Here is a 14702-nt window from a genome sequence, read left to right as displayed (position 1 = left end):
CAACATGCACATCAGAGATTTCATCGAGATCTGTGACACTTTCAAGTTCAATGGAGTTTCTGAAGATGCTATTAAGTTGAGGCTTTTCCCATTCTCTCTGTGGGATAAAGCTAAGTGTTGGTTACATTCTCTACCACCAGGGTCTATCACCAAATGGGAGGATCTTGCTCAGAAGTTCTTAACCAAATTCTTTCCCATGGCGAAGACTACTGCAATCAGAAACACACTTACTCAATTTGCTCAGCAATCTGGAGAATCTTTATGTGAGGCTTGAGATCGATATAAGGAGATGCTTAGGAAGCGTCCTCATCATGAGATGCCTGACTGGATGATTATTAACTATTTCTATAATGGTTTGGGTGCTACTTCTAGACCCATGCTCGATGCAGCATCAGGAGGAGCCTTATGGGCTAAAAGCTACGATGAAGCTTATGAATTAATTGAACCGATGGATGCTAATGAATACCAGAATCCTACTCAGCGACTATCTCAGGGTAAGGTAGCAGAAATTCTGGAGTTGGATGCAGCTACTGCCATAGCTGCTCAACTTAAGGCTTTGACGATGAAGGTGGATTCTCTGTCTAATTATGGAGTTGATGAGATCACTAGTGTCTGTGAGCTTTGTGCTGGTGCCCATGAGACTGATCAGTGTGCCATTTCTAGTGAATCAGCTCAGTTCACGAGCAACTTCCAGAGGTCACAGCAACCTGTACCAACCACCTATCATCCTAATAACCATAATCATTCTAACTTTAGCTGGAGCAACACTCAGAATGCGGTTCAGCAGCCTTATTAGCAGTATCCGGCAAAGCAGTACAATCCCCATGGTTTTCAGCAATCGCAATATGCACCAAGGCAACAACTCCAGCTGCAACAGTCTAATAAAAATCTGAATTGGAGGAGTTGAGGCTCATGTGCAAGAGCCAAGTGGTTTCTATCAAGACCTTGGAAAATCAAATCGGACAAATTGTCAGTGCCTTGTTAAATTGTCAACCTAGTACACTCCCTAGTGACACTGAAATGCCAGGAAAGAGGGAAGCTAAGGAGCAGGTAAAGGCAATTATATTAAGGTCCGGGAAGGTTGCAAATCCCGAACACTCTCAAGTTTCGGATGAAGAAGCTGTAGATGAGGAAGAAGTGCAGAAGGAAGCTGAAGTGGAGTCAAGGAAGACTACTGTTGAACACACTCCTCCTGAGGGTAATACAGGGGAGAAACAAATCTATCCTCCACCTCCCTTTCTTAAGAGGCTACAGAAGAAAAAGTTGGATAAGCAGTTTGAGAAGTTTCTGGAGGTGTTCAAAAAACTTCACATCAACATACCTTTCGCTGAAACTCTTGAACAAATGCCTAGTTATGCGAAGTTTATGAAAGGTATACTCTCTCGGAAGGTGAATCTTGATAACTTAGAGACAGTTGCTCTCACGGAGGAGTGTAGTGCTGTGCTGCAGAAAAAGTTACCTCTCAAGCTTAAAAATCCTGGAAGCTTCACTATCCCTTGCACTATTAAAAATGTGTCATTTGACAAATGCTTATGTGACTTGGGGGCTAGCATCAATCTGATGCCCTTGTCAATCTTCAAGAAGTTGAAATTACCTGGAATAAAAGCCTACTTACATGACCTTGCAGCTGGCCGATCGTTCTATTACTTATCCATGAGTAATGTTGAGGATGTATTGGTCAAGATGGATAAACTCATCTTTCCGGCTGATTTTATAATTCATGATTTCGATGAGGATAAGAAAATTCCCATAATCTTGGGAAGACCTTTCTTGGCTACTGACCGAACCTTGAAAGATGTGCAAAAGGGTGAGCTCACCATGTGAGTGTTGGATCAGGATATAACTTTTAATGTGTCCAATGCCATGAAATTCCCTACAGAAAATGAGGAGTGCTTAAAGGTGGAGTTGGTCGATTCTGTGGTTACTTTAGAACTTGATCAATTGCTAAGGTCTAACGCCTTAGAAAAGACCTTATTGGGGAATTCTGATAGCGAAGATGATGAAGGTGATGAGAAATTGCAATATATGAATGCTTCTCCCTGGAAAAGGAAGATGGAAATGCCTTTTAAATCTCTTGGAATGGAGGAGCTGAACAAATCTCCCAAGTGCCTCAAGCCATCTATTGAGGAAGCTCCTGCACTTGAGCTTAAACCATTACCTGAACACTTAAGGTATGTTTTTTTGGGTGAGGAATCTACTTTGCATGCTATTATTGCGTCTAACCTTTCAGGTAGTGATGAGGAAAAACTCTTGAGAATTTTGAGAGAATTCAAATCGGCAATTGGATGGACGATAGCAGATATCAAGGGAATCAGCCCTTCTTATTGCATGCATAAAATTATGCTAGAGGAAGGTAGCAAGCCTACTGTTGAGCAACAAAGAAGGCTAAATCCTATCATAAAAGAAGTTGTGAAGAAGGAAATTCTTAAGTGGCTGGATGCATGGATAAATTATCCCATTTCTGACAGTTCTTGGGTGAGTACAGTTCAGTGTATACCAAAGAAAGGGGGTATCACCGTTGTTGCTAAAGAGAAGAATGAGCTTATTCCTACTCGAACAGTCACGGGGTGGAGAGTTTGCATGGACTACAGGAAGCTGAACAAGGCCACGAGAAATGATCACTTCCCTCTACCTTTTATCGATCAGATGCTTGACAGATTGGCTGGGCATGAGTACTATTGTCTTCTGGATGTCTATTTGGGCTATAATCAGATTTGCATTGCCCCGGAAGATCAGGGAAATACTACTTTCACTTGTCAATTTGGAACTTTCGCCTTTAGGAGAGTTTCCTTTGGTTTATGTGGGGCACCGACCACATTTCAGAGATGTATGATGACTATTTTCTCTGAAATGATTGGTTAGAATGTGGAGGTGTTCATGGATGACTTCTTTGTGTTTGGTAATTCATTTAATTAGTGCTTGCAGAATCTTGGCGATGTTCTTAAAAGGTATATTAAGACCAACTTGGTTCTCAACTGGGAGAAATATCACTTTAGGGTGCGATAGGGCATTATTCTTGGTCACAGGGTCTCTAGTATGGGTCTTGAGGTGGACAAAGCCAAAGTGGGGGTCATCGAAATCTTCCTCCACCAATTTATGTTAAGGGAGTTCGCAGCTTTCTCGGTCATGCGGGCTTCTATAGGCGGTTCATCAAGGACTTCTCAAAAATTTCTAAACCTTTGTGCAATCTTCTTGAGAAGGATGTCCCGTTCAAGTTTGATGACGAGTGCCTAGCTGCTTTTGAGTTTTTGAAGAAGAGTTTAATCACGGAACCTGTCATAACTACACCTGATTGGAATGAACATTTTGAGATGATGTACGATGTAAATGACTATATAGTTGGAGCAGTTCTTGGGCAGATATAGAACAACATATTTCATGTGGTCTACTATGCTAGTAAGACCCTAAATGGTGCTCAACTAAATTACACTACTACTGAGAAAGAACTTCTGGGTATTGTCTACGGTTTTGAGAAGTTTCGATCTTATCTGCTTGGGACGAAGGTGATAGTTTTCACTGATCACGCTGCAATTTGATATCTCATCTCGAAGAAAGACTTGAAGCCTAGATTGATCAGATGGGTTCTTTTACTTCAGGAGTTTGAATTGGAGATCAAGGACATAAAAGGTACTGAGAATTAAGTTGTTGATCATCTCTCTCGTTTGGAAGATCCAAGTGCAACTTCACTGGATAAGACATTAATAAATGAGTCTTTTCCCAATGAGCAGATGTTTGGAGTGCAAGAGGAAGAACCGTGGTTTGCAGACATTGTGAACTATCTTGTGAGTCGTATCATGCCTCCCTGACTTGTCGTATGCTCAAAGAAAGAAGTTTCTTCATGAGGTGAAGTGGTACATGTGGGATGAACCATATATGTTTAGGCAAGGAGCTGACCAAATCATTAGGAGATGTATTCCGTATAGCGAAAGGGAGGGGATCTTGCAAGACTGTCATTTAACTGTTTATGGAGGCCACTATGATGGAGAGAAGACAGCAGCTCGAGTCCTTCAAGCGGGATTTTTATGGTCTATATTGTTTAAGGATCACATCAATTTGTTTTGAAGTGTGATCGATGCCAGCATGTGGGTAATATGTCCAAGAGGGATGAGATGCCTCTTAATGTGCTTTTCGAGGTTGATGTCTTCAATGTGTGGGGAATAGACATTATGGGGCCGTTTGTCTAATCTTGTAATAATCAGTATATCTTATTGGCGGTCGATTATGTGTCGAAATGGGTTGAAGTCAAGGCTTTTCCAATAAATAATGTGAAGGTAGTGCTTAATTTTCCTCATAAGCAGATATTCACAAGATTTGGGACTTCAAGAGTCATAATCAGTGATGAGGGATAACATTTTTGCAATCACAAATTCACTGCCATGATGTAAAGATATAATGTGAATCATTGCATTCCTACATGTTGTGTATATGTTGTGTACTTGATGATTTCATGAACAAAACACCTTGGCAGATTTTACTTAGTGAAATTATGTAGCACTCGACGGATAAGATCTATAGTCCCGACGGATGACTAATTATAGTCCCGACGGATGATAACTCATTATCCATCGAGTGAGTAGCTTATGTAACAATAAGACTGTAGCATATTTATGCATACACCATTGTATAGAATCTGTAAGTAGTATTCAAGTCATGTTGACTTCAACTAGATATGCAGAATAGGTTGATCAATTGTACATAGATGATGTCTTGTAATTCTGCATAAATGAAATGAAGTCAAGTGCCAGATTGCTACCCGACGGATAAACTACATTGAAGTCGACGGATGATCAACTAGACAACCCGACGGATGATCAATAACTCGACGGATGATCATGAACCCGACGGATAAAGAATTCAAATATCCGTTGACAATGACAACACAGTCACATACGTCGAGTGGATGCAAATAGAATGTGGTAGCCTATTCAATTGGGTTTTCGAGAACAAAGAAGCATTGCCATTTCCATGCTATTATGAAGATATTCAAAGATGCTGGAATAGAGTAATGAAGTAGCATTGTAATAGACTAGATAGTTTTGTTTTATTATCCTGTCTCATTACTTTGTAATCTTGGTGATATATAAACCAAGAAGTAGCAACTAAGAAACTATCGATCTAAGTAACATAGCAGAGAAACATTTGTAAGCAGAATTCTTAGCATTTCTCTGCAGTCTTTGTTGTTCAATTATTGTAAGCAGCTGTGAGTATTTTGCACACAGGGTTCTCTCGATATATAATATATATCTCTGGTGGAATCATTCAAATCCACTAGAAATTTTTTAAAGACTCTTGGTTTTTAATTACTTGTGTTTTAATTCATTTAAGTTTTTATTCCGCATTCTGCTAATCAATTCACACTATATATATATTTGAGTAGGAACATTTTTATTGAAGAAAAAGTTTCAAGAATTCCATTCAACCCCCCTTCTGTAATTCTTGTTATATTGTTAAGGGACTAACACTACAACCTACCATCCTCAGGCTAATGGTCAAGTAGAGGTGTCTAACAGGAGATCAAGCATATTCTAGAGAAAGTTGTGTGTCCATCAAGGAAAGATTGGTCTTTAAAGCTTGATGAAGCTGTTTGGGCGTATAGGACAGAATACAAGACTACATTGGGAATGTCACCATTTCAGTTGGGTTATGGTAAGGGGTGTCATTTGCCTGTGGAGCTCGAGCATAAAGAATATTGGGCTTTGAAGAAGTTGAACCTTGATTTGGATGTAGCTGGTAAGAAGAGAATGCTTCAATTGAATGAACTCGACGAATTTCGGCTTTAAGCGTATGAAAACAACAAAATGTACAAGGAGAAAGTTAAGAGGTGACATGATAGGGGTTTAGTGCTCAAGTCATTTGTGCTTGGACAACAAGTTCATTGTTTAACTCTCGTCTCCGTCTTTTTCCTGGAAAATTGAAGTCGAGATGGTCCGGGCCTTTCATAATCAAAACTGTGTTTCTGCATGGAGCTGTGGAGATTTTTGAGAATGATCCAGACCAAACATTTAAAGCAAATGGTCAGAGATTGAAGAAATACTATGGGGATACAGAAAACCGTGAGGTGATTAGTGCCTTTTTATTGACTACTTGATCTCAAGATTTTACGTCAAGCTAACGACGTAAACCAAGCGCTTCTTGGGAGGCAACCCAAGTATGTTGTTCATTAGTAGATAGAGGGAGCAGAAAGAAAAGAGAAAAAATACAAAAAAATAGAAAAATAAAAAAATTCAGTGCCAACTACAGTAGCATGGCGTGGCCGCGCCTGAAATTCCAGAAACTGGGCGCGCCCGCGCTGATCTAGTACGCGGCCGCGCTGAAATGACGGAAACTGAGTGCGCCCGTGCTGATCTAGTGCGCGGCCGCGCCGGGTTCCTGAGTTCGAAAAAAAATAAAAATAGCAGAATAAAGAGAAAATTGGGGGATTATAATACAAAATCAATTCCCACCCGAATTTTACTCTTCCACATCCCAAAATTCCCTCTCCAAATCAAACCCATTATTCCCATTATTCCCATAATTAATTTCCACTCCTTTTCTATAACTAATTCTCTCCTAATCTGCTATATATACATACACTTATACACAAACTTCTCCATCACTTCTCAAAACTCTCAAACACATAATCTCTCTTACAAACTTGTATTCTCTCAATCTCTTTCAATCTCAATGGCACCAAAAAGACAACAAACTAAGGTAAGCAGCAACACCGCCAATTTTTCGAGTGCAGGTGGTGTGAGGCCTAGGTTTTCAACTCCCGAGGCTGAGGCGGAGTATGTGAGGCTAATTTCGAAGCCTATAGCCAAGGAGCATGGTTTTCTGCCATAGGGGAAGGATGGTAAGTTGTTGGAGATGATATTGGAGATGGGCTGGGTTATTTTCTGTGAGACACCCGCTGCCATACCTAAGAGTGTGGTGCATGAGTTTTATGCCAATGCTAAGGCGGAGAAGAATGGTTTTATAGCGGTGAGGGGGATGCCGGTGGATTACAGTGCGAAAGCGATTCGTAGGGTGATTGAGCAGCCCGAGAGGAAGGAGGAGCAGGAAAACTGGAATGAGAAAAATCCGGAGCAGTTTAACTTGGATTTGATTGTTGCTACCCTGTGCGTGCCTGAGACGCATTGGAAGTTCAAGAAGGGCACGAGCGAGTATACCACGTTCCCTGCCTCGTGCATGAACAGGTTTGCACGCGCATGGAATCCTTTTATTTATGCTAATATCATGCCATCTTCTCATGTGCATGAGATTAATGTGGAGCGTGCACGGTTGTTGTGGGGTATTCTGCAGGGGGATTATGTGGATCTTGGGATGGTGATCCATCAGGGTATTCTGAGGTTCTTGCAAAGGGAGTACTATAGGTTCGATACCCTATGCGTCCATTGTGATGAAGTTATGCGTGGCGGTTGGAGTTTGTTAGCCCGCATATGAGTAGCTGCAGCTCCCTAGTGCTCCGATTGATAATTCAACACTGTTGAACATGACAGAGTGGTATGGTGGGAAGCCCGATCCTAAGGGGCTTGGTTATTCTTATGACCATCTGCCAGGTGGAAGGTCAGCGAATCAGACTTATGCTGGGATTTCGCAGGCTCGTCGAGCAACTTGGAGAGCTTAGTTGGGAGAGAAGGCTGGTCCTTCGGGATCGCAGCAGCAGCAGCAGCAGGAGGAAGTATAGGGCAGTGCTGGTTTGAGTTCGACACACTATAGGCATCTAGCTAGACATCTATAGCAGGTTTGCATATGACCTCACCCAGGCAGTTGGGGACTACTTTCAGAGCCACATGAGTTGACATCCAGTGGCTAGTATTTGGTGAGAACTCGGTGTATCCACCTCCAAACACTCCTGACACTCCACCCATTGTGGGTGATGATCCTGGTTCTGATTATGTATGCCTGTTTCCTTGCTATTACCTTCACCGAGGACAGTGAATATTTTAAGTTTGGGGGTAGTAGTTAAGGAGTATGTGTTTTGTGTGAGTCACATGTAGTTTCTATATTCATGCTAGTTTAGTTCATGTAGCTGCATGTTTGCCATGTAGTAATTTTTTTATTATTTTTGTAGTTTTTATGATAATTTGTTCATATAGTTTCATGCATTTGCATAATAACATGATCCCGTAGATGATTTTGCCGATTGATTGGTGATATTGATGCTAGTGTAGTGATGTCGTATTTAGTGATGTTAAGTCTTATCGAGTTGATTCACATGCTAGAGACAATTGTATTTCACTAAGTCTTATAGGTTACTTGAGGGCTAGATCATGGTCATGGTTTATTTATTTTTCGAGGTTTATTCGCATGTTTATATTTAGAATTTAGGATATTTTCTTAATGATAAAATAACATGGATATTAAAAAGTGGATTTCATTGCTAGTTGTTATGGCTAGTAGCCGGCTCATTTTATATGAGTAGTCTAGGGTTGAGCGAGATGGAGCGAAGCGCACTCGTTCAAAAATTTGTTAAAAAAAAAAAGAAAAGAAAAAAAGGAAAAAACAAGAAAAAAAAGAAAAAAAAATGTGTTTATGCATAATTGATCACGAGTGGGTTCTTAGGGGACTTTGTGCCTAGTGACCTAAGGATTTTTATAGTCTGGGATTCACTAACCTAACGCTCGCTATATGGGTATTATTATATATGTCTTTTGTGGACCTTGCTCATTGTACGATCAAATAAGCATATTTGTGTTGTTTTTGTGTTATGAATAAAAGCGTGAATCCATGTAACCTCCGATATAAAAATTGAAGTGTTATAAGTTATTTTGAGTCTAGCTTTTATTCTATTTATAGCCTTGCGATTGCTTTGCTGAGTAGTGAGTCATGATTATTGATCTAGTTGCGATAGTATATCTGTAAGCATTTGCACACATGCACGTTTCTGGATTGAAAGTTGATTTGTGGGGTTTTATTGATCTTTGTGCGAATAACCGCATTTGCTGAGAGATTGCTTATTGATTGGGTTAGTTATTCTATGGGGATCGTTGCATTCATATAGTTTGCATTCATACATTTTTATTTCTTGTTCTTTGAGTCTATTTTTGCTTGAGGACAAGCATTAATTCAAGTTTGGGGGTATGTTGAGTGGCATTTATGACACTTTATAACGCTCCGTAAAGCTTTGAATTAGTGTTTTGTACTCAAGTTGTTAGTGTTTTTAATGTGTTTTTATAGTGTTTTTGCATTTCAGGCATTTACCAGGTAACCAGGTGAATTAGCATGGTTTTAGTGCTAATTTGGTGTTAGGATGGTGTCCAGAATAAAAGCTCCTGAAAGACCAACTCAAATCAGCAAGAAAGGAAGAAGTCTGGAAATTTTTTCAGAGGCACAGCGCGCCCGCGCTGAGAAGCGTGCGGCCGCGCCGGGAAGGCAGAATGTCAGCGCACGGCCGCGCCAGGTCGAGAAAAGAAAATTTTGTTCCTATTCTGCTTTTGATCTAGAAGACTTCTACTTTGCATGGGCTGCTATATAAATATAATTTAAGGTCATTTTTCGAAAGGAGACGTACCAGAGCTAAGGAGAAGGCGTAAGAAGACCGTAGAGCACAATTCAACCAAGGCGAAGAAGATCTAGTTTATTCTTGTGATTCTTTGTTTTAAGTTGTAACTTTGAATGCTAGTTTTCTTATTCATGAACCTTTACTCTTGTTTCGTACTTAGTTTTATTAAGTATAAAGACTATGTTTATTAGACCATGCTTTCATCGAAACCCACGTTCATGATGAGTCCGATTATGGGCTAATCGTTATCGTGGGGTTATAAAGAATTTATTTATGGATTTCTTTAATTAATTAGTTTTGATGCCTTAGTGTGTGGTGATTGTATGATAACCTAGTTTTGGTTGTGCTTATTCGTCTTATGAGTATCGCGAACTTATAAGATAGCGTGTTAATCTTTAATGAAGCGAAAGTGAATTTAAGGGTTTAGAACTTGCCATGCTAGCATAGGTTCATGTATGTGATATACATGATTCGTAGGTAATTTTAACCATCTTACTTGCCCTATGTAATCACGAGAGATAACTTGTGCATTAAACCGTTATGTTGTCAAATTCTATAGACATATAGGGTCTCAATATAATTGGTGTCTATTCAGCTTCTATCTCTTTTGTGGATGTCTGGTGGTATGATATTCGTACAACGAAAGTTGGCGTTTATCAGTTTCGTGTTATCTGATTAGTGTCATCACCATTACATGCTAAGGTTAAGAACGAAAAGGCTATTGAATGAAGTATTTAATGAAGCTAGAATCCCATGTTTGTATCATATATTATTCAACTCTATTTAATCTCCTAGTTTATGTTCTTTAGTATAATCTCTTAGTTAATTTAGTATAAATCACCTCAATTTGTTATTCATCTTAGCATTGGATAATAACCATACTAGTGTTGCATATATACATTGATTGAAATTAACCTAAACCTATCCATGTGGGAACGAATTAGAATTTATTCTATATTACTTGCGATCGCGTATACTTGCGTGAATATTAGCGCGTGTTTTAGCCCTAACATTCCTGAAGATAGTGATATTAATATGGATTCATTTACTCCTGTGCGCCAGACAACCCATGAAAAATGTTTTGTTCCTGAGGAGTATGCCTCGCTTGGGGCTCCTTCTTCCATGTGTAAATATTGCGGTGCTCGGATATGAAAGGAGGAAGGGGTTAATAAAGCTATCACTAAAGGCCCTCCAGTTATTTCACTTTGCTGTATAAAAGGTGCTGTGAGTTTGCCTGTGGTTCCTCCCACTCCTCTTTATATGATGGATTTGTATAATGACATGACTCAAGGGCCTGCCTTTCACAGATTGATACACCTATATAATGCGATGTTTGCTTTCACGTCCAGTGGTGGTAATATTGATCATTCTATAAACAGTGGTAGAGAACCTTATGTTTACGGGTTAAATGGATAAAATCATCATGTGTTTGGATCTTTAATACTAAATGATGATGAGACTCCTAAATTTTATCATCTTTACGTATATGACACGGTGAATGAGGTTGAAAATCATTTTCGTTGGGAAACTGGTGAGGATAGGAACACTGTTGATGCGGGTGTTGTCCAGGGTCTCATTACGATGTTGGATGAAACTAATGAATTGGATGGAAATTTTCGGCAGCAACATGATCACTATGAGAGTGATGAAATTATTGATTTAGAGATTACTCTTAAGGTGATCAAATTTGAGAGTGGGTGGGAAACTAATTTTTCAAGTACTGACGAGGTGGCTGGGATAATGGTTGGTGACACAGATGAGACGTGTGGTGAACGTGATATTATGGTCGATGACAAAATAAAAGGGTTGCTTCGTGTCTCCTATATGCATGTAAAGTTGATGGCTCTTCAATATCCATTTTTATTTCCTTGGGGTGAGGATGGATGCCACATGAAAATCAGGTTTCAGAATAGTGATGATAGTTCTTCTAAAGTTCGTGGTTATATATCATTGAAAGATCACTACTCCTATTCGTTCCAAGTTAGGCAACATAATGGTATATACGTGTTGTTAGTTTTTCGATTTTCTTTCTTGGGTAATTTATATTTAAGAATTCTAATAGTACTATCATTTTCAGGTCTTACTCCTCGCCTTGGTGGGCGATTGTTTAAGCAGTATTTGGTGGATGCCTTTTCGTCCATTAAACAAACACGTCTTTGGTGGTTTAGAACGCATCAGACCACTATACGCAATGAATTGTACATCCATATTTGTGATTCTGTTCCTAGAGGTGATGTGGACACGTCAAATACAGGTAAAGGAATTATCCTTCCAGCAGGATTTGTTGGTTCAAAAAGATACATGCATCAAAATTTTCAGGATACGTTAGCTGTGTGTCAATATGTTGGTCATCCTGATATATTTCTCACGATGACATCTAATCTGCTGTGGGATGAGATTCAGAAGATGATCAAGTTTGTGCCTGGTTGTATATCTCCTAATTGTCCTAACATAGTTTCTAGGGTGTTTAGATTAAAGCTTGAGCAGTTGATGACAGATATAAAGAGTAAGGCCTACTTTGGTGTTTGTAATGGAGGTATGTAATTTGAAGATATAAATATATTACATATTTCATTGCTTTTTTACTTTTTCTACTTTTCGTGGTTTGGTGCTTTATTCGTATTTTTTCCCAGTTATGTACGTTGTCGAGTTTCAAAAGCGGGGCCTACCTCATGCCCATATGTTAATATGGCTTGATAGTGCTGCCAAGAAAAATTTAAAGTTGAATGTGGATAAGTACGTTTCTGCAGAGATTCCTGACCCATTATTATATTCGGTTGGCTATGCGGCTGTCAATGAGTTATGATTCATGGCCCATGTAGATTGCAGAACTTGAAATCTTCTTGCATGAAAGAATTTCATTGTATATGTCATTTTCCAAAGAAGTGGGTGTTTAGAGTTTTGTTTCTTAATAAAAAATTTCTTTTTTAAAGAATAACATAAATCTTTGTTTGTTAGGTATTGTCCTCGGACTACTTTTGATGAGAGAGGATTTCCAATTTACATGCGGCACAAACAAAAGGTTATTGTTCAAATTTGTAAGAGTGATTTAGACAACCATTAGGTTGTGCCTTATAACCGTGATCTATTGGTCAAATATCAGTGTCATATCAATGTGGAAATATGTTGTCATCCAATAAGCCTTAAATATTTATTTAAATATTGTCTTAAAGGTCATGACCTTGCCACCATGTATGTGAATAAGAAGAAGAGGTGTCGGCGAGGGGAGGAGGAGGAGCAAGGTGAAGATGAGATTAATGCATATTTTGATGGTCGATACTTATGTGGTGCCGAAGCAGCGTATAGGATTTTTGGATTTCCCATCCATTATCGGAGTATTTCTGTTGAACGCCTTCCATTTCACTTACTGGGGAGAAAATTTGTACTTTTGTGCGAATGAATCTTTGCAAAAAGTTACTACAAGGGAGAAATATAGGCTAAGCAAGTTGGAGGCATTTTTCTTGCTTAATACTGTGGATGTTGGTACACATAAGTACATGTACGACGAGATATCTAGATATTATATTTGGAATAATATTAAGAGAAGACGGGCTCCTAGAAAATGAGGTTTGCAGATTGGCCGTCTCTGTTATGCTCATTATAAGGAGAACCTTGGTTTTTAAGATTATTGTTTACCAAGGTTCGTGGTTCTACTTCATTTGAGTCCATTAGGATTGTAAATGGTGTTTGTTGTAATCCTTTTTGTGATGCCTGCAAGGAGTACGGTCTGTTGGATGATGATAAAAAATGGCATGAAGTGTTGGCTCAGGCAGCTGCTGGTGGATTGCCTCCTCAGATTCGGCAACCCTTTGTGCATATCATAGTTAATTGCATAGTTACTGATTTGAAACTTTTGTGGGATTCACATTGGAGGTGTAATATCCGGGATATATCGTGTAATTATTGTTGCTAATAAATAATGATTATATGTGTTCAGTATCTATTCTGTGAATTATTTGATAAGTGTTAAATGTGTTTGGATGTTTAAAAATATTATTAATTTAGTATTTTAATTTTTATATATCCAAAATAAAATATAGATAATTGTCATATCTTTCTAATTATTTTTATGTTGATTTATGAATTTATAGGAATCATATGAATTTTATAAAATCTTTATCCGGGTATTTAAAATCTATTTTATAAAAACGGGAACCAACCGACGTCATCCGTTGTTGTGTTTTTAGAACCCGAAACTCTTCTGAGAACTCCTTCCTAACCTAATTGCAATATTCCGAGCATTTTCCATGTTTTGACTTTTTCGATCCGGCGTACGGTTTGTCCTGCGCGGGTCCCGGCGCAACATTTTCGATACAATATTCGTTTGATAATGAACCAGAAAGAACAAGTGCTGAGGAACGAAACGGTGAAGCTAGTTAGGATCTTGTGGAGAAATCAAAATGTTGAGGAATCGACTTGGGAACTTGAAGACACCATGAGGAATAGATATCCCCACTTATTTTCTAGTTGATTCCGGGACGGAATCCTTGTTAGAGGGGAAGACTGTAATAACTCGAATTTTTGAAACCCTGTAAAACGTTTAGTGAATAATAACCCTGACAGACGGGAAAAACTTTTGAGCCCACACTATATAGTGCATAAGAAAATGAGTTTCGGAATCGATATTACAACTATACGTACCAAATGAGTGTATGTAAACGCTATTAGTTTTCGAAGAAAACGAACTTTGAAAAACGACCGTAATTACGTCTTATCAAGGACTACGGGAATCACAATATAATTACGAGATTAAAATCCTACGGATTTATATTCAATTAGGATAAATAAAAATATAAGGAATAAATACGAAAAAAATTACATTGCGAACCATTTACGAATAAGTATTGCGGAGAACGTTTAAGTAACCGAGCGAACGCGTAAACGATAAATTAAACGTAACGCACTAACTAAACCATGGTAAGGAAGTAACCATGGTTACTTCATCAAATAGTGAGCTATCCCTAGGATGACCAAGCTAGCTAGCAAATAGTGTGCTAAGGAGCTAACCTTGTAGTTTAGCTTGTAAGCTAGCAAGCTACAAAGATATGTCCATGGATTTGGAGACAAGGAATAAACCTAAAGCTATCCTAGGAAGAATGAAGATCAACTTGCAAAGATATCAAGTCACCTTCCAAGAAACAACCTAGAAATCATCCAAGAGAAGCAACCAAGTGCTATAAATACCCCCCACTTCCATTTGCTCCCATTCGGCTATTTT

General features: G+C 38.8%; 1 protein-coding gene and 1 non-coding gene across 2 annotated transcripts; one reads left to right on the top strand and one right to left on the bottom strand.

Annotated features, from left to right (window-relative positions):
* Window positions 1–211: 211 nt before the first annotated feature.
* On the bottom strand, window positions 212–318 carry LOC141702293 (small nucleolar RNA R71). Its single transcript, XR_012567067.1, has one exon. It is a non-coding gene; the product is annotated as a small nucleolar RNA R71 (small nucleolar RNA).
* Window positions 319–6858: 6540 nt separating this feature from the next.
* Window positions 6859–12884, top strand: LOC141702285 (uncharacterized). Its single transcript, XM_074505985.1, has 8 exons — window positions 6859–7175; window positions 9176–9194; window positions 10640–10879; window positions 10988–11480; window positions 11562–12020; window positions 12118–12283; window positions 12443–12522; window positions 12658–12884. The coding sequence occupies exons 1-8, from the start codon at window positions 6859–6861 to the stop codon at window positions 12882–12884; spliced, it is 2001 nt and encodes a 666-aa protein (XP_074362086.1).
* The last annotated feature ends 1818 nt before the right edge of the window (window positions 12885–14702 follow it).

Source organism: Apium graveolens, unplaced genomic scaffold (assembly GCF_009905375.1).
Source record: "Apium graveolens cultivar Ventura unplaced genomic scaffold, ASM990537v1 ctg4841, whole genome shotgun sequence".
Lineage (NCBI taxonomy): Eukaryota > Viridiplantae > Streptophyta > Magnoliopsida > Apiales > Apiaceae > Apium > Apium graveolens.
The sequence above is the reverse complement of the archived record's forward strand: the minus strand, read 5'-3'. Positions and strand labels throughout refer to the sequence as shown.

Bases quoted from the DNA above. Each gene is read 5' to 3' on its own strand.
- LOC141702285 (XM_074505985.1), top strand. From the start codon at position 6,859: ATGGGCTGGGTTATTTTCTGTGAGACACCCGCTGCCATACCTAAGAGT. The intron at 10,880-10,987 runs GTTTACGGGTTA...ACGGTGAATGAG, and splicing joins ACAGTGGTAGAGAACCTTAT to GTTGAAAATCATTTTCGTTG. The intron at 12,523-12,657 runs GTAAGAGTGATT...ATTGTCTTAAAG, and splicing joins AAAGGTTATTGTTCAAATTT to GTCATGACCTTGCCACCATG.